Below are 27,122 nucleotides of genomic sequence, written 5' to 3'. Positions count from 1 at the left end.
CACATAGTCAAGACTAAGTATTGAACATGGAACCTATATGTACGATACCATAAACTTAATTTCCTCTTATACATTTTCTCATGACTAGTGCCCATAGGAGCATATTTTCATAGCTAGGTGGTTCCGTCCACCACTGATGGATTAGGTACTTAGTTTTCCGCACTTAATAAACCGGTTTTTTCTGTTGTATTGGCTAGGTAATTAACATGGTATTAGAGCTGGGCACCACGTTCTGCGTTTGAATCCCATATGTAACGGTAGGGAACGGGAACGGTGGGTGTCAGAACTAGGTGGTTCCTATTCTTTTCAGGCTTTTTGTGTAGTACTAACTATATAGTTCAATATTGCAAAAAAAGTGGTTAAGAGTTTAGTTCCAGAATTTGAACAAGCTACGTGAAGATATACCTTCAGAACCCAGAAATGACAGGTTAACAAAAACAAATCACTGTTTTTTATCTCTAGGACATTTCTATTTCCATATATCGCACTTAAATCATCAAGGAACAACATGCTAACTCAGAGAAAACTTCTATTCCACCATGTTAGCAACCCAAAATGACAAAATCCTAGGGCGATCCTCAGCGCTAAACCTACAAACATCAGGCCTTTAGGTTAGAGTTGACGAACGCCTAGCTCCTCCAAGCTAGGGAGTAAATCATCTGTCTACGAAAAAAACAAAAAAAAGAAACGGAAAATTAATCCAAAGAAGAAGATACTAACCAGGATTTGACCGAAGAAAATCAAAATGAGATGCAAAAACAGAAGAAGAAGAAACTAATATACTGTGTAATTGGCGCCGTAGAGGGTGTGGGGTACCTTGAATGGGAGGGGAAAGTTCAGGAGCTGACTTGGGGGTTTTCGAGGTAGACTTTGTTGAGTCTGTAAGCTGATGTTTCCTTCTCTCTTGGTCCATCTTGCTGACCGACCCAATGAAAGACGGAGTAGAAGTTTTGCCGAAAATCTATGACCGAAGAAAGACACAAGAAAATCTATGACCAAAGAAAGACAAGTTCGCGACCGCAAAGGTCAATCCGTCCGTTACATATCGGATTTTCTTGGGCAATCAGGTAGAGGGTTGAAGTGATGAGAGTATCGGATTCTGTTCCTATGTATCTGCAAACATAGGATGTAACAAACAAGGCAAAGTCTGATACACATCGGCAGATACATGATACGCATTAATGCTACGCCCGTCCTCTAAAATCCAAACTGTATTAGATGCTACTGTTACACCATGAATACAGCTTTCTATATGTGAGGATTTGGTATAGAATGGAAACACATATGGTTTGAGTTCATAAAACATATTAAATCAATATAGACCTTAATGTAGTCCTTAATGTGGTTCAAAAGTTTTCATCATCTTACGTAATAAAATTGGGGAAAAAAAGTGAAAAAGAGTATCCTTATCAGTCAATGTAGTATTTTCATCACTGTTATGTCATAAGCTTATTACAATGGACAAAAAAAGACTAGAACCAACTATTTTTGTGGCACAAAAATAGTGTCAATAAATTTGAATTGCAGGGTTAGTTCATGGCAAACTAATCTTTAGATGCAGAAAAAAGCACAAGGCCAAGAAAATAAGTTGTAATTCATTAGACAAGAGCTGATTTCCTCTTTAAAACAATTCAGAGATGTTTCATACTTTGATTGTTCACATTGAACGAAATGGCTTCCAGTTACTAAACGCTCTCTGGAGTGGAGAATACACCTGAAAAGATTGAAAACAATGGAAGATCAACGCTGTAAATGCTATATATCTGTGGAAACTGTACACTTTGATGATCAAACTAATAGGTTGACTAGCACGGTTGTTGTGCTCCAATCTCAGTAGATTGCAAATGCCCATCGCAGAAAAGGATCATTTATCTACAACACAAAAATGGATCGTCAGTAACATACAATTATGTTCAGATGTTAAATTTGCACCGTCTTTTCCTATATGATTTTTTGGAGGACCGTACTGATGAAATATTCTTTATTCAACTAATATTCAGATCCTAAATTTGCAGTGTTTTCCTTTAAGATTTTTTGGAGAACTGTACTGATAATGAAATTACTTCATCTTACTTGATATTTTCCCTAGAAATTGATTGCAATAACCAACATCAGAATAAGGGGAAAACCCAGCAAGAGATTCGGTAGTGGCTGATCACCTCTTAGTAGCATCAATAAACATTGCCCGCGTCCAATGTTCAATATCCTCAGTCTGAAATGGAGGAGGAGGAAAGGTAGGATGCTCCACAATATCCCACCCTTCAGTTAGGGTTTCAGCTTTCCCACCATCGGTTATCTCAGTAGCATAGAGGAAACTAGCAACAGAGTTTGAGAAGTTACTGTCAAACGTATTTTGCTGCCAAGAGAACACCAAAAGCCAAAAATGTCTGTTACCACCAATAAATGAACCAAATATATAATTAATGTACTTTTCTTCTTCTAAAGTTGAAGGATAATTGAAGAGGATGGCAATGCTGTAAGCAAAATTGGAAATATGGCAAATTCTAAATATTGCACCCTCAAAACAGTGAAACAATGGGTGTAGCCAATGTCCCCTTGTTCCCCCATCTATAAGGTCCAATAAAAATTCATACAATTACAAGAACTAATTCTTTTGGATTAAAAGAAGGAGACCTGGAGACAAAGATACAAAAGCTTCATATAGCAATCCACAAATAAATAATACAACTGGTCAGAATATACAGTGAAAATAATTTCTGTTTTTGGAAACCCTGCTATAATTTCTATCCACATACGTCTTGCTAGTTCATAAAGCCAAATAAATTTTAATTTGACTTTACTATTTTTTTGTCCCAAAGTTCAAGTTATTCATATTAACAGCTACTCTAGGAGGAATGTTTTTATTTGGTGCTAGATAGATGTGTCTATTTCTTTTTAGAAATATAGGAGTTGGTATGAGATTTTTGAAATCTTAAATATTATACATATTAGCATAGTGGAACTATGATAGAAATTATCTTCACATAAATTATGTATTCCAGGGACACTCTGAGACAGGGTATTTCTTCCCCTAAGCTTAAAACTATCGTAATAACTTACTCTGCAGACACAAAGTAAACAGTTCTGCTAGAATCATACCACAGGGGCGGTCGCATGCCCACTCTCCACCAGACTGCTTGATGAAAAGGCAGAATTGACATGGCAGACAGATCTATTGCACTGTTGAACTTGCTTACATGATCTAAAAATAGTACACCAAAGTCAAACAAAATTTAATTCATCAAAGATCTTTGAATCATATGGTGGTTGATTTCTTCTAAACATGATGTCACAAATTACAGCCAGGAGAGTAGATATTATTTGCCAAATGCATACTGTAGCTGATGGTTATCAGAAATACAGAATCATACCTCGAACAAGCCATCTTCAAAGAAGAACCAGATCGAACATCCTTGGAGGAAGATAGAGTGGTTAATAATTTTGAAAATGCTTCAAAGGTTGATGCATCAGATGGAACATCCAGACAGAGGGAGTTGTAGCAGTATGCAGTAATGCAAGCCACACTCTTCTTCAGAAGAGAAATGCCTTTCTGCAAGTCTCTGTGAGTTTCAACTGCATGAGGTGAAGCAGAAGAATAATTGAATCTACCACTTCTAGTAGCAGAATCTAGTTGTAGTTTTTTTTCTGATTCCACTGAAGCAACACCAAAGTTAATTGAACTTCTATCTGACCATGAATTTTCACCAGTGGAGCAGGAAGTTTGGTGTGGTACAAAAAGAGGATACTCATCACTGCATCAAAAGAAAAGCAAGGAATATAAAATTCATGGGCTGATAGAATGATCTTTTCACAGATAGCATTCAGAGATAACATGAAAAATATATGGAAATATCCAAGTTCCTATTAAAAGTCCTTCCACCTTTGTGAAGATGGAGGGGTGTCCCAATAAGAATCCCGTTGCCATATGCGTGACCAGGAACCCTGAAGCAACAATTTCAAATCAAACAAAATGACAAAAGAAATTGAATCAAGGGAATGGACAATTTGTAGCTAACAAGCAACAATAGACACCTTTCAAGTTGAAGCTCCAGCTTAGACTGTATTTTGCAGTTTGCAAAAACAATTATGTGTCACAAGTTGAATAGTCCAACCATTAGAGAGCTTCTTATAACAGGAGTAATTTATAGTTTCATGATAAAAAAATTCGTAGTTCCAATATCAATAAGGGACTCTGCAGCTGATGGATTCACACAGTTTGCCTGCATGTTACATGCATGTTTGAGGCAATGTATATGCTCTGGAACTTCAGCTTAATCATTATATAATAAATGATTACGTAGGGACACTAGTTGAACTTCTGTCATTCAATGAGTCTTACCGCAAAACCAGTATTATGAAGGGTTGGAGCAGCCAAGCAACGCACAACAAGATTCACCAGTAATACCATATATCTGTTAGTCAATAATCTATTGATCAGCACATAAAATATAACTTAGATCTGGAGAACTGAACTGCTGTCACATATGTTACGTGCATAAGTGTATAATCATAAAGGAAAAAGAAAAGAGCAAACCCATCTCCTAAATGGTAGACTATTTTTTTTTTTTTTTTTCACTTACAAAAAGGTATACTATTACTATGAGAAACATGTAGAGTTCTTTTCCTTTTCTTTTTTCATGACAATAGACTAACCCCAGTGACGCAGCAAGCTCCTCGGAAGGAACTGAATGAGGATCAAGACCCCTAGGCAAGCGTGCATTGCATATTTGATCATATTGACCAGTGGATCCTTCCATCCGTTCTTCTGAATTTACCTACAAACAAAATAAATTTACATGATCCAAAATTTATGTTAATAAAATCATATGAACCAAGTGTGCCTTATGATGAATTCAATCTATTCGATTATTCACATCTAATATACACATAAAGCGGGTGAGCAAGAAGCAGATAAAATGTAATGTTTGACGGACATAGCCAAGCCTCCCAGTTCATTATTGTCATATCCAAGCTTTTTATGTACTACTATCACTTAACTACTTGGGTTCATGAACAGTACACCTACTTCATAAGCTTTCTAACCACATGTTGCTCATGTGAAGTTTGATTACCAGAAGGATACAGATCAAAGATTAACCTCATTTAAATTCTTGTCTAGAGAAATAGAGAGGGCTGGTTACACAAGGAAAGAGGCTGCTTCATAAGGAATATCACAGGATGAGAGAATAGTAGATTAAATACATTAACGGTAATAATAATATTAGCAGTAAAAAGTTAACTACTTGGTTTTGTACTAGAGGCCCTTGGATCCATCTTTTCATTCAAACTAATTTGCTCAAATTTTTGAGTTAAAGATTAGCTCCCATTTCCATCCATAGATATTTCTTGCAGTGTATGTACAATGTGAGGCCAGGTAGAACATATTTGAATGGAATATAAAATTTAGGTTAAGAAGAAATTACGAAGTCGTGCAAAATGTCAATCCATATTCTTTCAGTACTAAACATGATTGAAAAAGTTTTAGTACTGTTACACTCAAAAAGATGACTAAGTTTTATATCTTAAGTTCTTGGAATCCATCTTTTCATCTAAACTAATTCAGCCAATTCATTATTTACATTTAGCTCCCATGTCCATCATAGATATTTATCTTGTACTATAATTGCCAATGTCAGGCCAGAAATGATGTGTGGAATCAAATATTTAGATTAATATGTATAACATCCTTCCACTAAATTTTCAAGTAACGAACATTTTCAGAAGGATTTATCTCTTCCACTATGCTACATGAGCATTCATTATAGTAACAAGTGCAAGAAAACAAAGTGCTCACCCGGCGCTGTGGTAACAATCTGCAGATTTGTTTAATAACCACTGACTGTTTGTGCAGAAGTTGGGAGGTAATAGCCATCTGCATTACATGCATATTCACAAGTTTCAATCCAACAAAGATAAAATAGATTACTGATCAACTAAAATATCCTCATGGTAGAGCAAGTTGTCTCAACTAATAGTTGAAATGAGGATACCAAGAAAAAGCACAATGAAAACCTTAAAAAGAAAATTAAAAGAATAAAAATAATATTTCAGGAGACTGGGTCATTTTTTTCATTTATAAGCACCAAAGATAGTTCTTACATGCCCTAGGCTCTGAGTTGCAATTAAATTAGGATAGAACTTCCCTAGTTGCTCCTTACTGTGTCTTTCCAACTGCAGAGTGAACAGCATGAGAAATAGGGCTTATTAGGAAACAGTTAATACATTGAATTTAAAAAAAAAATCATTAAAAGTACCATGGCAAGAGATGATTCCAATTGCCCATATCGTATCTTCAAATCAGTAGACCTCCTAGATAGTTCAGACTTACCTATACAGGACATTTAATGGTAAGTATAAAACCAATGTAAAGCAAAGAGTAGAAGTCAGATTGAGATTGAGGAGCCAACCTAGTGATAGGCGTTTCTCTGTCAGACATAGTTTCTCCTTCAACTGCATAATCTTTTCTTGGTGAAGTGCCCTCCAATTGAGCTGATCATCAACTTTACTCTGGGGATAATCCACCAATAAAGAAGAATTAAAAAATATAGATAAGTTCCAATGTTGAGATGCAATGCATCAACAATACCGTGATGCTAAAGATATAACTACCAAAAAGAAAATGTGTTGGAGACACTGGATTCAAAGCTGTATATCCCCCCCCCCCCCCTCTCTTTTTTTGAAAAGGTATATCCCCCCCCTCTTTATCCCTTGTTATAAGCAGAACAGTTAAAGGGTACTTCAAGAGCTCCAGGGGTCTTCAGAAAGAGGCCTCTCTCACCCTTGTTATTTAATATAGTTAGTTAGACATTAGACACTTTCTTTCTTTTTTTTTCTTTTTTTTTTTTGAAAAAATGTATTTATATTAACAAGAGAAATTACAGAAGACATTAGACACTTTCTTTCAAGTAGCTCTGCAGAATAGATGGATCTCTGGATTTGGACTCGAGAATTGGCAGATTAAGGTTCCTTTATTGCAATTGGCTGATCATACCGTGTGTTCCTGTGGAGCTACCATTGAAGAAGTCATCAGTGTTTAGATTATCCTTTCCCTCTACGAGATTGTCTTTGGCAGAGGGTAAATTGGGGTCTATGTAGATAATATTGATCAGCATATATTAAAAAGTTTGCAGGTAGCTAGGTTGTAGAACTCTGACATTCCCCTCTAGCTATCTGAGTCTCCCTTTCTTCCATGGCCGCCCCAACCCAATGACGCACTGTGGAATCCTGATCTAGAAAGAATCAAGAAGAGATTAGCCTTGTGGAAGGGCAGATTACTATCCCTAGCAGGAAGATCAACTCTGGTAAAGTCAATGAGGGCTGGAGTTCCTATTTATTTCTTCTCTATGATCCCCTGTCCAGAGAGTGTAATTAAAAGAATAGAAGTAATGCAAAGGAAGGTCCTGTGGTGGGGTGCCTTGGAAAGGTTTCACTACCCCCTGGTGAAATGGGAAAATGTTTGCAAAAAGTAAAAAGAAAAGGGAGAAGGAAATCAAAAAGCTTAAATCAGTGAACAACGCCCTTTTAACTAAGTGGCTCTGGAGGATTGCTTCAGTAAAAGAATTGTAAGGAGACAGGTCTTGTACTCCAGATATGGATTTAAGTCACCAGACTGGATCCCCTCTGACACCATGCATTACAGAACATCCAGCATTTGAAGATCTATCATTCAGTGCAAGCAAAATTCCACCCCCAACATCAGATTCCATGTCTGTTCTGGGGGCCAAGTTAGCTTCTAGTATGACTTGTGGTGAGGAAATTCACAATTTAAAGACCAATTTCCGAGACTCTACAACATAGTAAGGAACAAGGGAGCCTCTATCCAAGACTCAAGAGATTCAAGCAGTCCCGATCCTAGCTGGATCCTTCAATTCCGAAGAGCATAGAATGATGAGGAAGCTTCAGAGGCAGCAACTCTTCTGCAAATTCTTCATGCCATTTATCTCCAAGGAATGGGGATTGATTCTGTTGTATGCCCCCCTGAATCATCTGGATCTTTTTCCACTGCATCACTATCTAAGTTCATGACTAAGGAGGAACCAACAGATACTGCAACAAAAATTGACCAAAGTTTGGAATCCCAAAAAGGTCATCCATTTCCTCAGGTCAGCTGTGCACAAGAAAATTCTTGCATATGAACAGCTCCAAAAACGTGGGTGCCCAGCAGTAAATTCTGCATACAAATTCTGCCTTTCATTTGGGAAAACTGTAGATCACTTCCAGATTGCCCCTTCAGCTCCTCAGCATAGTCAGCAGTTTTGACACATTTTGGAATTCAAGCTTGCTTTCCTTCTTCATTCCAAGACCTTATTATCCAGTGTAAATCTTGGAAATTGCCAAAAATTGGCCAGCACCTCTTGAGAACTTCCGTTACAGCAGTCCCTTGGTTCTTGTGGATGGAAAAGAATGCAAAAAATTTATAGATCTTCCTCATTTCTAGGATGGTCTTATAGAAAAGTTTCTCCATTACGTCTTGATTTGGACAAGCACTTTTAAAGGGCTCCCTCCCCTGCCTCTCTCATTAATCAGAATGTGTTGGGAATTAGTTGCCTCTTTCTCATATTGAGCTCCCCTTCAGCTCCTTGCTTGGTCCCCTCTTCTGCTTCGCTCGTTCAAAATCAACTTTGACAGCATGGACCCATGATCTGAGCATCTTTTGACATATTGCAAGCTCAGTGATTTGCATAACCTGGGAGTCCTTCGACAGCTACAGGGAGAACTTTCCTCCCTCATCTGTGTCCCAGATCCCTCACCCCCTAAGATTGGTTGAAACACAACTTTAAGGGGAGTTGCACATAGGAACACAGGACTTGCTGATCTGAGTTGTGTCGTCCATGACCAAGATGGCAGCATTCATTTGGCCTTTTCTGGTCTAGCTGGTCACTATGATGTAGTTCAAGCAGAATCCTTACCATTACTCACTGGGATCAGATTATACTCTCAGCATTTTCACATTGCCAATGATCATTGAATGTGATTCAGCTTTAGTCACTGGTCAGATGTCAAAGAAATCCCACCCTCCTGGGAGGATTTGGCACAATTAAACCCTAAGAATATGCTGTTCTTTACAGATTAAATGGCAACACACTCACAAGTCAGCAAATAGTATATCAATCAGTTAGACAAACCAGGTGTATGAAGGCAATCTCTAATTATAGGAGAGGCCCTTCCTCATTCGGCTGAAGTTTGAAGCTTAGCCTCCTTTCATGCTTTGTATCTCTCTTTAACCATTTTCAAATTAAAATTTCAACTTCCAAGAGTTGAAAAAAGAAAAAGAAAAAAAGGTAGACCCCTCTCAGGAAAAAGATTTTGTTGACCGCATAAGTAATTATTTGGATTCTCTGCATCGTAGCAATTATTAAACAGATTTTTGCATAAAAACATTATGAATAGCTGATCTTATACAGAATATAGATTGTCTGGTAACCCCTGACTTCCTTTTTTTTCTAACAAATGATTGCTAAATTTTTAGCAGTTATTCAAAAAAAAGAAAAAAGAAAAAAGGAGCAGCTTCCCTATGTAAATACTTCATCAAAATCCTCATTTTATAACTATGATGAACACCCTCATAGCATTCCTGGACACATTGGCTGCGGTAGGATTTCCATAATGAGTTCATTAAGATCATGCCAACTTCTCAAGCCACCTGAGGCAAAGAACTCCACAGAAGTGAAGATTTTGGCTCTTCCTGCCGGATATAAAATCAAATGCAACCTCTCTTTTTGTATCCAACATTCAGATCAACAGGTAAGCTCTTAAAATGTTATTAGATAGGCCTTATTGTGGACAATTATAGCCTTGGAAAATGTTCCCAAGCCTACAGGACTCACAAGTTCAAAACATCTGATACAATGCCCAACATCAGGACAGAAGGGATTTGACAACCTTATAATGTCGTTCAGCAGCCTCCTAGTTGTTCCTTCCAACCACTTATACATAGCTTATGGGTCACAAGTTGTTTTACTAGCATGTTTGCCATTTTCATCTACTACTACAGATATACATGTATGTTATCATTCTTAAAACAATAAAAAGAAATTTTTCTATAGTTTACTTGACCATTTCCACATCGGCAACTCATTAACACAAATTTACTCCGAACAAACTTCTCAATAGAAAAAATCATAGATAGTGTACAAACCTTTGCAATGAGCTCTTCATTCAGTCTCATGTACAAAGAATCACGAACACTCTTTAGCGATTTCAGTGACATGTTATAATCATTTAATCTGCAATAGAGAAAACTACTCAAAAATGCTAAAAGGCACAATAGAAGATTAAACGAGAATAGAAACAAATAAAAAAAAGCAGCTAAAACTATTCCTTTCTCCGGCTTTATTGAAATTTCCGAATAAAGACACTCAAATTCAGAAGTCCAGTAGAACAGAATTAGCAGATTAAGGAAGAGATTAGAAGCCACCGAGCAATTTAAGATGCAGTGAGCCAGTACTTGCAAGTTTTACGAGCTCTTGAATGTTGAGTCTTGAAAGCTCAATACGTAACTCTGTCTCTCTCTTCAGGGGGGAAAAAGAAAACAACTAGGAATAATACTAACCTGCAATTAACACAACCGGCACAAATAGATGCGAGATTGGAATTCTCACATATATCGCAGCTACTGGACTTTTTCGCCATTAAGGAAGCAATCAGTCAATTTGTCCAATCCTATCAGCATGCAGAATCATAACGAATTAGAGACAGGAATCTCGTCCTTCTAAAAATTATGCATCATCAAATTTAAGAAGAAACAATGGCAGCAGCTTCAAAATTTTGTCGAAATCATAACAGTCCAACATAAAGCAACCAAAAAAACGAACTCAACTGCAAGGGCAAATATCCGAGCCGCGCAGCTCAAGCACGATTGAAGCACCAGATTTCAATCAAAACAAGAAAACCGTCTACAAACCCAGACTCTCCCAGAGGGCATATTTTGTATTTGACAGGTGGAGATTGCAGCTTTCACAAGCGACGTAATGGCTTCAGCCAAATGCCGTTCAGCGCCTTCGCAAGGGGTTCGAGCCGATCGTGTCGGACAGACTATCCGGAGCAGCTCGTCTATAAACGGGTCGGACATATGGATATCCGACATAGACCCATCTATAGGTCCGCTTAGCCGTTCTGCTCCACCGATCACCAATTTACAGGCCCGGTTAGTGCCCTTAGTTGGAAATTTATATCCTAAGAAAAGCTAGAAATAATTTTTCTATTATACACATTTCCAAATAACTTTTAGATAAAATCCTATTAGAGCCTTACAAGGAAATTACATGGAAAATTCTAATCATAAAAACAAATAGTAATTAGTAATTATTTAATAACTAGTGATTAATAATAATTAGTAATAACAATTTAAAATAATATTTAATAGAAATTATTAGTAATTTTAAAATATTAAGTAATGGCAATCAATAGTTATTTGGTATTTTTTATATTTTTTAAAATAAAATTTTGCTTGAGTCTCCTTATAAAAGGTTAAACAACCGGCTAAAATAGATGATCAAATAAATCGTCTATGAGTATAATTTGATGTCGAGTTGGGACTCATGATCGTTAGATACCAAGTTAGGACTCAGGATTGTTCGACACCATGTCAAGACTTAGGGTTCGACACCAAGTTAAAACTCGGGATTGTTGGACACATACCAATCCCAAATTTGTAAGTTGTGAGTCTCAACTATTAGGATTTATATTTGTATTTTTTTCTCCTACCAAACAAGTATTTAGTTAGACTTATACCCTCAACTATTAAAATCAATTTAAGATATACCCATGTTTTAATTGCAAAAACCGGCACAAAATCGAGAAAATGAAAAATCGGAAATTTTATTTTCCAAACATAAAATCGACAAAAAGATAAATTAGTATTTTTCATTTACCAACTAAATAACGCGTATACAGAATCATCTTATTTTTAAAATTTATCAAGATGTACTCAAGTTTTAATTACCAGGGCTAGAATAAAATCTCTTTTACTCTGTTCATTATACAAACCTTACTACATAATTTACATGTCAAAATCTTCGTTTACAGTGTACATAATACAAATATCCTGCTTACTAACAAAACAGCCGCCATGAATCCTAACAGCTTTTAGTATTTTGATTCAGGCATCAGAGAAGAGACCCGCTTCAGATATCAGAGTAGAGAATAACCCATAAACTCGATTCTATTACTTTTGATTTGAGTTCAAAGCTTGGCTTGGACCTGATTTGAGTGCAGTGTTTACTGTCTAGTACATGAAGCTATGCTCCACCAATTTCTTTAGTTCCTCCAATTTTTTTATGATCTTGGGGTTCATCAAATCTCTGGGACCGCCTTCCCTGCTGAACTGGTATGCATCTAGAACAGTTCTGATCCAGGTGTGTAGCTCGTCCGGAGTCCTGTAAGTGAAGAAGGCAATTAAGTGGTCGCTGACAGGCTTACATGAAGCTATGCTCCACCAATTTCTTTAGTTCCTCCAATTTTTTTATGATCCTGGGGTTCATCAAATCTCTGGCCTCCTTGATGAGACTGCCTTCCCTGCTGAACTGGTATGCATCTAGAACGGTTCTGATCCAGGTGTGTAGCTTGTCCGGAGTCCTGTAAGTGAAGAAGGCAATTGAGGGTATGGAAGGACAGCTAACAAGAAGACTCTAGGGCAATATGTTGGAAACTTACGTGTACAAGTTGTCGATATCCTTCTCTTCAAGTTCAATGCCTGGAGTGAATGCATCTTGTAGAGCACTTAACTTCTCTCCAGGGTCCTCAATGGTGAGAAGATACTTCAATATTCTGATCTCCTTTGGTATGTTACGCTGTAGGTTACCTAATGCAGTCATATACAGGTAGTACAGTATGTCTTTCACCTGTACAAATCAAGCATTTGTTTAGGATTTGTGCAATTGAAAGTTTCACACTATTATGGAAACTGACAGCATAATTTGATTGAGGGTATCATCATCAGAGTTAAGCCTCATGAGGATGGACCCTGAAGCTACCGATGTACACCTACCAATGTCTCACGCTGAAACCACCTAGTGACTGGATTCATGAGGGAACCCACGAGGAGCTTATAAAATGTCAGTAACATCTTGAAGAATTTTGAAAGACAAAATGATACTAATGCTCATAAAATTGGTGTAACTTCATACAACTGACAAAATGAGCTAGCAGACTTTCACATCAGTGTTCAATAAAAACTTCGGATCATTCATCTGGTCCACTATCTGTTCACTTCAATGTTGTTTGAATCATAGCAAGATGCATACACTACATCTAATCTTAAACCTCTATATTGTAGGTGTTTTATAGAGAACCAACTTCAACAATCAATGCCAACCAGAAACTAATAAAATAGAGAAAGAGACTTTGGCAACAAATAATAATCACACCTCGTCTTTCATCATATTTGACTCTTTTGAGGCTGAATAGGCTTTTGTAAGCATCAACATAAGTGCAGAATCAAGTTCCTTTTTTTCAGCTAAAGCATCAATTTTCTTGCAAGCTGTATCTAGAGTAGGGGAATTTATGATATCCTGGAACTTCAGTTCGGCGGTGTTTAATGCTTCAATACTTTCTGATGCAGTATCATAAGCTTGTATTGCGCCCAAGCATGTGTTCCCAAGTTTTGCCAAACCTAAGCAGTAAATCAAGTGAACAAACAAAAAGTAAAGTTGAGGTCATGTACCGAGAAAGTATTAATCTAGAGAAACATTAGAAGATTCCAACTCAGTGGAGGACCGGAGATCACACTCAGAAAGCTAACAACCTTAAAACTAGGTTCTTGTACAGATACTGTAGAATAACCAGCCCACGAATTCCAAACTGAATTGGAATATGAGTGTTTCAACAATCATCATTATGTCCGATAGTGAAACATCTACTCTGAGTGGTTTATAAACTACTTTGCAGAGAACATGTTTTATTTTGAGAAAAAGAACTAAAGAGTGAACCTTACCATTTTGTTCAGTAGGATTGTCATAATAGGATTCTGCTACGTTATGCAGGTGCATGAAGAATTCCTTTGTGAAGTCTTTTCGGCGCCTAGCCACAATCGAACTTATATCAGAAGGGGCACCTTTAATCACTTCAAGTAGTTCGTTGTGCTTTTGCACATCTTCATCAATCTGTATAAGAGAGAAGGCCCAGTAGAACTTTTGAAAAATAAAATGAAAGCAAACTTCAGAAAAGAAGAAAAGAAGAAGAAAAAAGAGGTAGTTAGCAGCAAGCCATGCACAAAGCCTGTTGGATGGGCTCTGGAATACAATCCAAGGCCCCATCAGATGGATTGCAATCTCCCTGAACTCTGACTAACAGAAAATAAAAAATCATGGTTTTATATGATTTGAATGGTTAAGTTTTGGCCTAGTACATTTTTTTCCCAAAATTGTTCTATACCTCAAGACCAGATATTAAGGCAGTCATTACTGCAAGAAATTTATATCACAGCTCATCAAATGACAATGCAAGCCATACAACAGGTTAAGTTACCCTGGCATGTCCAGTGAAATACCTCCTTCAGTTTCCGCCAAAGCCGAAGTAGTTTGTGTTGCATATCAGGGTCTTTCTCCGAATTTGCTCGTTCCTCACAGCGTCTAAAGAAATGAGGACGAATGTTGCTCCAGTCTCTGCTGAAAGCTAATAACCTCCTCCAATCAGTTGTAGTAGGTTTGTCAACCATAAAAACTTCTATTAGTTTGTTGCAAACCCTAATCATTCTCTGGTATTCTTGATCTGCTGGATCTTCTTGATGCTCCTTTTCCCTGTCTTTCTTCCCCCACTCCTCCTGAGGTGCATCATTATCTCTTTTTGATTGATATAGTGGTTGCTCCTTGTCATAATCATTAGGTGTGGTAGTGGCATCATGTACAACTGCAGCAGTAGGTGAGACTTCTGACCTTTTAGCTTGAAGAGACAAATAAGGACCTGCCAAACAGAAGGATGCCAACCCAAAGTTAGAAGAAACTGATCATCATAAAAGAGTTACAAATTGGCAGAAGGAAAGCATTAGATGTGCATCTTGTAAGCTTGTTTATCAGAAAAATGATAGGCATAGGGCACAGAACAATCCAGAAGACCCAACTAATGATGTTTTTTCAACCCAAGTTGACAACAAATGCATCTGGGTTTTGTGAACAGAAAAGGAAAAATCTCTACTAACACCATGTTATTTTCAGTGCTTTTTTTTTTTTTTAGTGCACGGAATAGGGAGGGAATAAATCCACCGCCTTAAAGATACAAGGGAAGAGTGTTTCCAACAACAAGGCGCTGCTGCAAAGCACCTTCTTTTGCTAGTACAGCAATGCTAGACTAGGCAGAGGTAATGACATAATTCCAAAATACGGAAAAAGCTAACCAAATGTCAAGAACTTCATCAAATACTTTAATCAGCCTCCAAGGAGGAGGAGCAAGTTTGAACATCCACGAGATGACAATTGCTGAACCTTTCTTCATTTCCACAGACACAGAATCTATGGAGCACATCTGTACATGAGGACAGAACACTTTTTTTCTATTGCCAAGTCACATAAACTGCGGGACCTGAGAACTATAAGAAAATGGAACCATTTTGATCCTGGAAAGCAATACTATCCAACAGGATTGGTGAAGCCAAATGCACTACCATTACAATTTAGCACACTTGATATGAGATGTCCAGACCAACCCCTCCAAGATTTAATCTAGGTTGCGTATTTTGAGATGATATCTCAGAACCCAGATCCTTCTCTACACTGGAAGATGAAATCATTGAATGTTCAGGAAAAGGCAATCATTTTAAATCTATCTCTTCTATATTCTGAGCAGTTTTAACTAACACTAGACTCCCTGTCAAGGTACATATCAATGCTTAAAGTAATTTTTTTATTGCTAAATTCACTCCCATTTTTTCAATTTTCTTTGACCTCCAAATCAAGGCAACATGTCAATATTTTTTAAGTACTTCTTTTGCTGAATTCAATCCCAATATTTCATTCCCGAATTAAATCCCATCTATCAAAGTTTCAATCAAATATCATTTTCTTTTTCATCTAAAACATCATTCTCATTAATGTATACTCATATGAAATTGCAGAAGCAAACTCCAGTGGCGTTGTTTCCTCAAAGACGCCCATTTGTTTAAGCTGAAATTCCTTCAATTCATTCGCCTTCAATAATTTCCTGCTCTGAGAGGGAATCTACGAGAATTGAAATCCCATATGCATATCCTTCAACATTTATACACAGAGAACGTTCAGTCTTAAGTAACAACAGAAAATCTTAATTTGGAAATGGCATGAGGAGATGCAGTCCAGTATATGCTTTCAGCTCCTCCTGCAAAGGCTAGGCATTGATCTTGTTCAGACGAATCTCGTGTACTTAATCAGTGAATTTAGGAGTTTCGACAAAGGTAATTAATTAGGCTATCTTCTGTTATTTTTCTCCTTTTAGGAAATACAAGAAGGACCGATATCAGCATTTACTTCAAATGCCTCCAGTAACCAAAGAGGCGATGGAATAAATGCTTGCGGACACAACTTTTTTCTGCACTAACAAACAAAAAATTCTTTTCAGCATTTCCTTTCACAATAGCGGCAACCATTATTTATCCCCAAGCGCTCTAAATTTCCATAGTAAAGCATTCTCCAGTCCAGGACAAAGGTTAAGGTTCTTAAAAATAAAATTTCCAGTGAAACTAAAAATAACCCACATAAAATCAACAAAAAAGAAAAAGAAAAAGAGAAGCTTAATCTGATAATCTACTTGAAAATTTAAAACTTATACTCCAAACGAAGGCCTACCTTCAATCTTCCTGGAACGAGAAACACTGCAACAACCAAAAACCACTCCTGCAACTGCAGCAGTCGGTTTACTGTTGTCAGACGGCCTTCGACTGAGGGGACGCAGTAGAAGAGGAAACTTGGAGTTTATGGCGACCTCCATGGATTTCCTGGTTCCGCTTATCCGGGACTTGCGATTTCAATTTCAACTAGCTTTGTAAAAGTTTGTAGCCGTAGAGAAACGCGAGAAACTCGAAGCAATGGCGTCTAAACATAACTTACCTCTTACTTTTATTAAAAAAATTTATTTTGTTTTTTACCGTAAAATATATTTTAAATATTATATTAGTTTTTCTAAGTTTTAATTTTTTTGGTTGGAGAAATTTGGGCCCGTTTAAACCAGATCTAAAAATATGCCTATTTATTTATATTTTATAATAAAATAAAATTAAAATATAATGTCATAAAATTAAAATAATAATATAATTTTATCAATTCTATTAGTTCTTAATAATATAAATAGAAGTACCGAATATCAAATTGTAGTCTGAATGGAAGCATTATTGGGCCACAATTTTATTTTATTATGACACCTAGGCCCATTTACAAAGTTGGGTAGCAAATAGATGCTGATGGGCTTTGATCTGGAATCAAATATCAAACTCTAAACCCGCACTCATTTATCTCACGCCACTCATCTTCAATTCACGTCTCATCCAAAATTTTCTACTCCAATCTTCTCATGATGCTGATGGGGCTTTGATCTTGGTCCATTTATAGTTTGCCAACTTAGTAGCGACTCGACTCAGATTTTTGAAGGGAGCGAGTCAGGTTGGGGGCCTGACTCACCCCTAGTCCAACTCTGGACTCGTAGTGACCTGACCTCAATTTGTATGATCTGAAGTGAATTTTGAGGAACTAAATCGGTTTCCAAAGCCAAGTCGAAAAAGCCTGATTATGCCGTTTCTGTACAATAGTGTGAAATTACTGATTTGTTTACTACACCTCCGTATCGTGTGGAAAAGCTCTAGTAGTAGGTCAGCTGAAAACGGCTACGTTTTTCAAATTTTAGCTCATTAGTGTGTTTCTCTCCCGGGAAATTCCCGGAAAGCCGCTGGAGATGCCCGTTTCTGCTTTTGTACAGATTCATCAATCTTATCTCGTTCACTATTCAGTTTCAGGTGTATTTCTACAGCAATACTCGCAACAGCCATCGAGAAAACCCATTAGAAACGACACAAACGGGAAGAACGTAGTCCAAGTCATCTCCTGCTCCCGTAAAAACACTCCCTTTTATAGTGAAAGTGTGAAAACTGGAAACTTCAATCCTACCGTAGACATTCAAGGTGCTAAAATCGCTGATGCTCTATCGCTCAAGCGGTTTATTGACCCCAATGTGCTTGCTTCTGTGCTTCAGTGGTCTTCGAATCCTAAGGAAGTTAGCAGCATCCATGCATTTGTCATAAAGGTTCTAGACAGACCTGTAACATTTTTAAATAATAATTTGATCAGTGGGTATGTGAGGTTTAGAGAGTTAAAGAAGGCTCGTCAATTGTTCGATGAAATGGGCGAACGAGATGTTGTTTCATGGACAGCTATGCTTAATGGGTATTTGAAAATTGGCCTAGACGAAGAAGTTCTGAAACTGTTCATGGATTTGATTGAAAGGGACTTTCAACCCAATAGGTTCACATTGGCATGTCTCCTGAACCTTTGTGCAAGGAGATCGGATTTAGCACTCGGGAAACAGATTCATACCCATGTTGTGAAGAGTAAATTACATGGTTTGATCTTAGATAGTTCCCTCGTTTATTTCTACTCGAGCTGCTGTCTTATTTCTTGTGCATTTGAAGTGTTTAATAAGATGACAGGACGTGATGTTGTTTGTTGGACCACCATGATCACGGCTTGTGCACAACAAGGGCTTGGATATGAGGCATTATCCATGTTTACACAGATGCAGCTTGATGGGTTTCACCCAAATGAGTTTACGTTTTGTAGTGCTCTGAAGGCTTGTGGTGAAGAGAAGGCTTTGAAATTTGGGAGACAGCTCCATGGTGCTCTTGTTAAAAAGATGTTGAAGCATGATGTATTTGTAATGAGTTCTCTGCTAGGAATGTATGTAAAATGTGGAGAAGTTTTGGATGCAAGAAAAGTTTTTGACGTAATGTCAAAGAGAAACACAGTTACATGGACTTCCATGATTGCTGGTTATGCCCAAAATGGATATGGTGAGGAGGCAATAGGTTTATTCAGAAGAATGAATAGACGGAGGATTTTTGCCAATTATCTGACAGTTGTGAGCATTCTTAGTGCTTGTGGCTTGGTTGGGTCTCTACACTTGGGAAAGGAAATTCACGCAAAGATATTGAAGAGTAATAAGGAGAAAAATGTTCATATTGGAACAACTCTTATATGGCTCTACTGCAGATGTGGCATATACAATTATGCTAGCAAGATTCTAGAAGCTATGCCTGTAAAAGACGTGGTTTCATGGACAGCTATCATATCTGGCCATGCTCGACTAGGAAATGGGATGGAAGCACTAGAATTTTTGAATAATATGTTATGGGAGGGAGTAGAACCAAACCCCTTCACTTACTCCTCAGCATTGAAAGCTTGTACTAGAATTGAAGCTGTAAGAGAAGGTAAATGGTTACATGGTTCAGCAAATAAGGCGCTCGCTTTGTCAAATGTATATGTGGGTAGTGCACTTATAGGCTTGTACACAAAATGCGGACTAGTGAAGGACGCCTTTCAGGTGTTTGATAATATGCCTGAACGGAACATAGTTGTTTGGAAGACTATGATTATAGGCTATGCAAGGAATAGTATGTGCAAGGAGGCTTTGCAGCTTTTGTATCGGATGCAAGCAGAAGGCGTTAAGATGGATGATTTCACTGTTGCAACAGTTCTTAGTGCATGTGGAGATGTTAAGTGGGACTCGGAGAGATCTTCTTTGTGCACTTTGAAGTCTGGCTGATGACTCCAGCAGATTTTTTTAAGTGGAAAGCTAAAAGGGAATTGCTGTGGCCACCGTTCCTGAAGTTGAAATTGAATGCCAAGTTATGTTCTCTGGTGATGACGGATCGATGAAATGTTCATTCACATTCCTTGCAGGGCCACAGATCTACATGTCATGAATTTGAGCATTTCACCTTTGGCACTCCATGGATTTGAGCATTTCACCTTTGGCACTTCATGAATTTGAGCATTCACCTTTAGCACTCCATTAATTTTGACTACAAATGAGTGCTGTATGGCTTCATGTTGGAGGTTCCAATCTATTTTCAAGGTTGCAATCCATAATGTCCACCAATTGGTAAATCCTTCATAAACTGCAAATGTTCCTGTTTCTCGTGTATCATGTGTTTTTTTATGTTTTATAAATACAAACTGGTTACCTTGACTTCGAAGAGAAGTTGCTTGTATCTATTTATCATTTTTTGGGTATCAGTATTTTTTTTTTCTTAACATCAGATCTCAGCTGGGCATTACTTTAACCAACTGCACCAATTGGAGCTTTTGCTACATCTGGAATTCTTGGTTCTTACTGTTTCCTTTCACTGGCAGTGAGAATTGAGATTTGTACCAGTTTTTTTCTTCTCAAATTTATACTTCATTCGTACCAGGTTTGTGACTCATTGGCGCCTTCCCATATAATGGATCAACATTCATTGTGAAATTTAAGTGCCCACTTATTCAAAAACTGGAGAATGAGTCAGCCCAACAGAAACCCATATTGAGTTTGCTTCCAAACTCGTCAGAATTATGAACCAGCTGAAAATGCAAAAAGTTTATGTGATTGTTTGGGTGATTATAAATTTGATATTGATATTACATTTAATGTTTTTGTTTGATTATTGAATGAAGTTATGCATACTATTATGTTGTGTTTATGTACAATTTTATGCAGAGTGTATAGACAACTTTATATAGGGTTTATGTATAAGAGGTCATGCTCAATTTTATGTAGAGGTGATGTCCAATTTTAAGTAAAATTTATGTATAATTTTATGTACAATTTATTTGATATGTATTTTATGTGAAATTTTAAATATAAGTTGGAGCTTGAACCCTCGAGTTCGATTACAATTTTAGATTCGAAGTTGGGCCGACTATCCGTTGCATCGTGTTATATTATTTGACTCGGGCAACATCAGTGTGGGTTGACACTCTGTAGTCACTCTTCTTTACTAATTTCTAAGATTTTGCATATTTAAATACCACTTTTTTATGTGTAACGTTATTTATTGACCTAGTCGATCCCGTTACCTAACCTGACTCATCTAAGTGGAATCCTAACGGGCCCGTTCAAAAACGAAAAAATTAAAATAAGTTAGTTATGTCACGTAATTAAGTTTATTTCAAGGGTTGCATTGAGGTGGGTCATTGAAAACCTAAAACTCACCCCCTTTGCAAAGTTGATCTAGAAACTTGTCTTTGTAAAAGTCTTGATTAAATTTGAAACCCTAACTCTTCTGTCTCCCTACCCTAGTGCCCTACTCTGCAATCTGACTCATGTATTATTCCATATTTTACATAATTCAATAAAAATTTTAAGAAAATTAAACTTTGCATGTTGAGTTTAACTTGACCTAGAAACTTGTCTTTGTAAAAGGTATGATTAAATTCGAAACCCTAACCCATATGTCTCCCTGCCCTAGTACCCTACCTTGCAATCGACTCATGTATCATTCTATATTTTACATAATTCAATAAAAAATTTAAGAAAATTAAACTTCGCATGATGAGTTTAACTTGACCTAGAAACTTGTCTTTGTAAAAGTCGTGATTAAATTTGAAACCCTAACCCATTTATCTCCTTGCCCTAGTGCCCTACTTCACAACCGACTCATGTATCATTCCATATTTTACATAATTCAATAAAAAAATTAAGAAAATTAAACTTCACATGTTGAGTTTGAAGCATGAACATGTTTTTCTTATGTTCATGTCAAATTCATGAAAGGTTTTTCTTTTCACCTCGTTCTTGCCCTTTGAAGTGAAGGAGAATTTTCATTAACAAAGTTGTTCGGCTAGGTTAGACCGTGTTCTTTGTTTAACCAAATCCCATGTCCATCCCTATGTATTTAACTATAAATATGATAATGTTCTAGTGGATTAGGGATTCATTAATACAAAAAGACGCGTTCTCTAAGCAAGAGGTTGTAATTAATCCCTTCAATGAGATTCAATCATAGTTTTTCATTTTAGAAACTCAAATTGTTTTTTTAGTGATTCTTAATTCATAATAAATCTATTTTTCAAATTTGAAATTAATACTTCAAATTTGGAAACTAATGTGTTAGTCCAAGATAAAATTTGATTTGAGTTCTACTTTTGTATTGATCGATCTTTTTGAAAGACAAGGTATAATCAAAATGAACCTCAAAATAGATTTTTGTATTATCGATTCTACAGCCGAATGGTTCCATTTGAGTAGTCTGTACTGGCGTCCAAACAACTAATGAATTGAACACGATTGAAGTGGAAATTTCAATCTAAATTTAAGGTTTTCATTTTAATAAATTGGAGTTTGAGGCTAGTTTAGTTGATTGATTTATTTAAAATTGTCATTGTATTCATGCAAAAACAAATCTAAAACCTACATCAAACCATTATCTCATAAGAAAAATAACAAGTGTAAACTAAAGAGAGACTAAGCTTAAGCTAATAAATCTAATTTTGGTAGCCATATGGGAAATTTGGAGTAGTTAAACCCAGTTGAACTAGTAAATCTATCGATCTAACGACGACTAATATGTTGTGTTGGAGCCCTTATAATCACAATTTCTTAAAAGCCAAATCCTTGTTTAGTTAGAATAACTTTGGAAAAAAGTTATACTATTATAAGTACAAATAATATTTTTAGTCTTCAAAGGTACTAGGTTTCACTTTCTTTTTTTACTCTCACTTGGTTTCAAAGGGACAGTTTCTACGGGAAAAAAATGATGTAAAAAAAAATTATGACTAATTTTTTGATTAAAAAATTTATTTTGATGGATTTGCTTGCGTTTGCTCCACCATAGGAAAAAACAAAAAAATAGTTATGATGTTTATATTAACACTAGAAATAAATTATTTTTTTATAAATAGTAAAAATAAGGTTTAAATAAGAGGTAATGATCAAGATCCACTTTAGTGTTTCTTGGTTTATTTTTTCCTATAGTTTCAATAGGAAACTCATTTTTTTATCTTTTTTAAAATTTCTAAAGCCATGTTAGTGCCTTTTCTAGGAAATATTGAAAATATAGTTTTAGTAGAAATACATTTTCATAAACCATTAGTGCTTCATATTTCCTGGAAACACATTTTTAGCTGGAAATTCTTACCAGAAAAATCATATAATTTTTCAGGTAAGATTTTCTAGCCAAGATGGGCTGAAAAAACATATAGAAAATTTTTAAATAAGTATTTGACAATTGATGTTTTCATACTTCCAGCACAAGGTGATTTTATATTTGATATTTTATTTGAATGAAAACTTATCAGATATGTATGGTAATGTATAAGATTTATTATTAATTTCTATTTATTTCCCTAAATAGGCACTAACATGTCCATTTAGTTTTCCTTGAAAATTTCTAAATTTTCCATGTAATTTCCTAGAAAAGCATTAATATGATTTTTTTTTCTGAAGGCTTCTTAGAAGTGTGATTCTTAGGAAAAACATTTCTAGTTTTTCTTATGTTATAAATTTTCAACCAAAGGTATTAACACGGCCATAAAAGATAAGAGGAACCAAGAAAATAAAAAAGAAAAATTTCTTGCATCCCCAAAAATAGCACAAATGTTTAAAAAGTTTAGTTGAGGCGGAAAAATTCTCCAGTGACATTTTTCCTCCTATTGGTACAAACACACCATAAACGGAATCTGTAGAGCCAAAGAGGAGGAAGCTTGATTGCTCTAAATCATAAATATGAAGAGCCATGAGAGTCAAAAGTTAATTTTATTTTTAAAAAGCAGGATATGGTTAAAAAATTAATTAAAAATAATAAAATAATTCATTATTTTTATATGATTCGTGTATAATATATGTGTCATGTATTAATAACTATAAAAATAAAATACAAAAAGGCATTTACATCATCCACATATGCCATGGACATAGCCTTGTCACATGCGTCATGCGTCATGCGTTTTTATAACTAAAAAAACGGAAGACAAACCGACATTTACGCCGTGTCAGAAATGGCATGCACACAGCTACGTCTAATGAGTCCACGAATTGATGATGACCTGCCCCCTTTGCCTCTCCTCCACGTGACAGGACATTGCGTCGGAGGGCATTGTTGGGTCCGTGCGCGATCACAGAAAAAGCCGATGACGTGAAACTGCACTGTTGGGTCCGTGCGCGAACCACCAAAACCGCCCCTCTAGAACTTTTTCCCAAGTTGAGCCGCCACCAGCACCCACGAAATTATTTCAATTCTGCAAATTCTAATCCATTACGCCCACGTTAACAGTCATAGAACAAGCCCGAAGCCCCTCCCTCTGGCTCTATAAATTCCCCTCGTCAACTCTCTAATGCTTCAGAAACTCTCCAACCCAGAATCCTTTGCTGGCTCTAACTTTTAATTTCTTCCTCGCCTCCGCGTTAGGTTTTCCGGCGATGTCATCAACGGGGTTTAGCTACGGCCAGCTCTACGTGCAGCAGAAGGGTGTCGAAGAGAGGAGAAAGAAGGGAGAGGGAGAAAAGGGAATAAGGGAAGGCGGAGGGACTGGGACTGGGACTGGTTCCTCCGGGGGCGGCAGCCACGGGAAGAGAGTCCATCCGAGCGCTTCCGCGTCGCCGGGGTTCGTCGGAAAGGCGGGCGGAGTGTGATGGTTGTGGTTTGCATGGGGGAGGTGATCATGATGTCTGCGTGTGCTCACTTAGTGTTTCTGTGTACAAGTGGGATGTGAAGAAAGGGTGATCTATAGTTTACCACAATGTGTATCATGTAATCAGATTTAATAGACTGAGCTCGTATTTTTTGCTGCTTCAACTAGCTAATTCTCTTCTGTTTTCTTTACGAAACTACTGCTTCTACAATTTTACCTTACATTGCTTCATCTTATTGGTTTGGATATATGTGTTATAGCCCATTTCGGATCATCCACCGAACAAATGTTAAACACCTAACCAATACTACCCAAAAGACCGGCCTATTAAGAGCGGAAGACATAGGTACTTAACGCCCAAGACCTTAACAATATGTTAGCAATTTAAGTATAAAAGATTAGAAATATAATCGGTTCCATCGAATGAAATTTATTCACGTCCAAAAAAATAAATTTTACTGATTCTTATAATTAATTCAAGGTTTCAATATTTAGATATTTCGATATTTTAACATTTGTAGTTTTAGCAAATCCCAACACAAAACTCTTTCAAGTGTAAACTAAGAATTCCTTGTCAAGCAAAAAAGAAGAGGTAAGGAAAATAAAGCCTCCTCCTTCAGTTGCAATTGTAGGGGGTTAAGAATAAACATATATTAGGACATTTCAAATTTTTGGAGTATTAGGCTCGATATATCATAGGCAATACACTAGGAAAGTTTTGTACATATTCTCTCTTTGTGTGTTAGAAGGTTAATAGTCTCTTCACATGATTCAAACTATTGTCGAAGGTTGTGAAACCACAAGGGTGCTCATAAAACAAAGATACTAGGCTCGAACTAATTATTCATTAACTAAGCTAGATAAACACAAATAAATTTATGACAAAATTGGAGTTGAACCTCCAAGAGGTCTACAATCTCATTACAAATAATACGGACCGAATAACCACTATAGAGGTCGTATAAACAAGAATTTACTCCCATTACATAAAATTAAGTAGGCTTGAATTTCATTACTAAGTAATTTGAACTGATTAACCAATAGTCCCCCTCTCCTCCCCCAAGTGGTATATATTGTTACGGTGGCTCTCCAATCACTAATTAATATCCTCTTGCATGGGAAATGTTTATGTGGGGCTTATCTAGTTGCCTTACCTAAACATGACACTTAAAAGCAGGTTCCTAGCTTGATTGGTGCCTTTGTAGTATATAATAGAGACATGAAGTTAGTTAATTAGTTAGTGGCTCACTGTAACAAAAAAGCTAGAGGAAATGAAATGCTTAAATTATCCACATCCTGTTCTTTCCATGCCAAAACTTTACTTGTAGGCCTCAAACCTGATCAAACTAACAACTCATATAAAAAAGGGCATTAAGCTCCACTGATCTCTACTTCTCATTAAATATATGATGGATTGAGTAATAGAGTTTCTAAATGAACATTTCCTAGAGGGTGGAAGGCATATGAGCTTCCAATAATAGAGTTTCTAAATGAACAGAAGACATCTGAACTCATCCACTACTTCAAATGGAAAGGTGGCAAAACAGGTTGTGGAAGAACAACTTTATTTCTTTTCTGGTTGCTTAGTGCTCAGCTGCTTATTCACTTGAGCAAATTCTTTAAGAAGCTTTGGTGATTTGGAAGGCTTTGTCTTCTCAGGTTATTGGTTCATTGTGTGCATGAGGTCTTCAGTTTACTATATGAAAGTTGAGATAAGAAAGAAAACTTTCTTAAGTAGAGGAATGGGCCGGAAGGATGCAGGTGAAGTTTCCACAAGGAAAATTTGAATTTGGAAAGGATAATTAAGAGCTCACATGAAATAGTGGTTGTCATCAATCTACTTTGCCTTATTCTACATAAGATACAAGATTGAATGAGGTGAACTTGCAATTGGAACAATCTCTGTTGAAAATAGATCCTTGAATTAGTGTATTTATTTATTATCTGAGAAAAGTTAGGTCGAACTTTATCATGTATCAAAACAAGTATCCTATATCGGTCTCCACTCAAATTATTCATAGCCAAGAACCATAAAGATGGTCCATAGGGAAGGAGGAGGTTTAAGAATAGTTTGATCAATATTCTTGATTAGAAATATCTTGTGTTTATTACTGTTGAAAAAACACAAAAGCATTAACTAGTCATTCTTGGATGGATCGAAACTAAACTTTTAAAGAAATTGATTCAAACATAACAGAGTTTAACCAAAATGTTGGTTCCATATCATACTTAGTCAATGTCTTCAAGGAGCTAATACAATCCACTTAGTCTCACTTCTTCCAGCTATAATTTTGTTAAGCTTGGCAAGATGTTTGATCATTCTCTCTTCCGAGGGAGATGGGATCCCTTGAAACGCAATAAGCAGGTGAAATTGGATAGATAATGAGCAAGGGTGGAATATCAGCATTATATAACATATAACATTTGATATGTCTGAAATTAGAGGGGAACATTATGCTATAACCTGAAACTAAGTAAAAAAGTTATCAATGTCAAATAGATATCAGGTAACTTTTGTTAAATTTAGGGTTTTGGGCAACTCCAGTAAAAATGTCGGTACCG

At 36.6% G+C, this 27,122-nt stretch overlaps 3 protein-coding genes across 3 annotated transcripts; 1 reads left to right on the top strand and 2 right to left on the bottom strand.

Moving 5' to 3' along the window:
• Positions 1 to 1,458: 1,458 nt before the first annotated feature.
• LOC137941464 (uncharacterized) lies at positions 1,459 to 10,924 on the bottom strand. Its single transcript, XM_068786896.1, has 14 exons — positions 10,820 to 10,924; positions 10,553 to 10,662; positions 10,139 to 10,226; positions 6,408 to 6,507; positions 6,255 to 6,328; positions 6,100 to 6,171; positions 5,795 to 5,872; positions 4,654 to 4,775; positions 4,340 to 4,412; positions 3,881 to 3,942; positions 3,372 to 3,752; positions 3,100 to 3,202; positions 2,160 to 2,356; positions 1,459 to 1,872 (listed from the first exon to the last, which is right to left on the bottom strand). Exons 2-14 carry the CDS (start codon positions 10,630 to 10,632, stop codon positions 1,869 to 1,871), a joined length of 1,434 nt encoding a protein of 477 aa, XP_068642997.1. The 5' UTR covers positions 10,633 to 10,662; positions 10,820 to 10,924; the 3' UTR covers positions 1,459 to 1,868.
• A 1,029-nt stretch (positions 10,925 to 11,953) lies between these two features.
• On the bottom strand, positions 11,954 to 16,951 carry LOC137941411 (uncharacterized protein At4g37920-like). The gene is made up of 6 exons (XM_068786805.1): positions 16,755 to 16,951; positions 14,489 to 14,901; positions 13,934 to 14,102; positions 13,368 to 13,612; positions 12,655 to 12,842; positions 11,954 to 12,576 (listed from the first exon to the last, which is right to left on the bottom strand). The coding sequence occupies exons 1-6, from the start codon at positions 16,894 to 16,896 to the stop codon at positions 12,417 to 12,419; spliced, it is 1,317 nt and encodes a 438-aa protein (XP_068642906.1). The 5' UTR covers positions 16,897 to 16,951; the 3' UTR covers positions 11,954 to 12,416.
• Positions 16,952 to 17,885: 934 nt separating this feature from the next.
• LOC137941441 (pentatricopeptide repeat-containing protein At4g18520, chloroplastic) lies at positions 17,886 to 20,196 on the top strand. The gene has a single exon (XM_068786853.1). The coding sequence runs from the start codon at positions 18,298 to 18,300 to the stop codon at positions 19,714 to 19,716; it is 1,419 nt and encodes a 472-aa protein (XP_068642954.1). The 5' UTR covers positions 17,886 to 18,297; the 3' UTR covers positions 19,717 to 20,196.
• The last annotated feature ends 6,926 nt before the right edge of the window (positions 20,197 to 27,122 follow it).

Source organism: Aristolochia californica, unplaced genomic scaffold (genome assembly GCF_029961685.1).
Source record: "Aristolochia californica isolate CCGP_79_NKW_82.1479 unplaced genomic scaffold, dmAriCali1.0.hap1 SCAF_9, whole genome shotgun sequence".
Lineage (NCBI taxonomy): Eukaryota > Viridiplantae > Streptophyta > Magnoliopsida > Piperales > Aristolochiaceae > Aristolochia > Aristolochia californica.
This window is presented reverse-complemented; position numbering and strand designations above follow the sequence as displayed.

What these genes read in the sequence shown, in the direction of transcription:
- LOC137941464 (XM_068786896.1), bottom strand. Translation starts at nt 10,632, where the DNA reads ATGGCGAAAAAGTCCAGTAGCTGCGATATATGTGAGAATTCCAATCTC. An exon ending in GATTGTTACCACAGCGCCGG is followed by an intron (nt 4,776 to 5,794) that starts GTGAGCACTTTG and finishes TTTTGTTTGTAG; the next exon opens with GTAAATTCAGAAGAACGGAT. An exon ending in ACCCCTCCATCTTCACAAAG is followed by an intron (nt 3,753 to 3,880) that starts GTGGAAGGACTT and finishes CTTTTGATGCAG; the next exon opens with TGATGAGTATCCTCTTTTTG.
- LOC137941411 (XM_068786805.1), bottom strand. Translation starts at nt 16,896, where the DNA reads ATGGAGGTCGCCATAAACTCCAAGTTTCCTCTTCTACTGCGTCCCCTC. An exon ending in TTTGGCGGAAACTGAAGGAG is followed by an intron (nt 14,103 to 14,488) that starts GTATTTCACTGG and finishes TCTCTTATACAG; the next exon opens with ATTGATGAAGATGTGCAAAA. An exon ending in CAAATATGATGAAAGACGAG is followed by an intron (nt 12,843 to 13,367) that starts GTGTGATTATTA and finishes TGATTTGTACAG; the next exon opens with GTGAAAGACATACTGTACTA.
- LOC137941441 (XM_068786853.1), top strand. Translation starts at nt 18,298, where the DNA reads ATGGGCGAACGAGATGTTGTTTCATGGACAGCTATGCTTAATGGGTAT.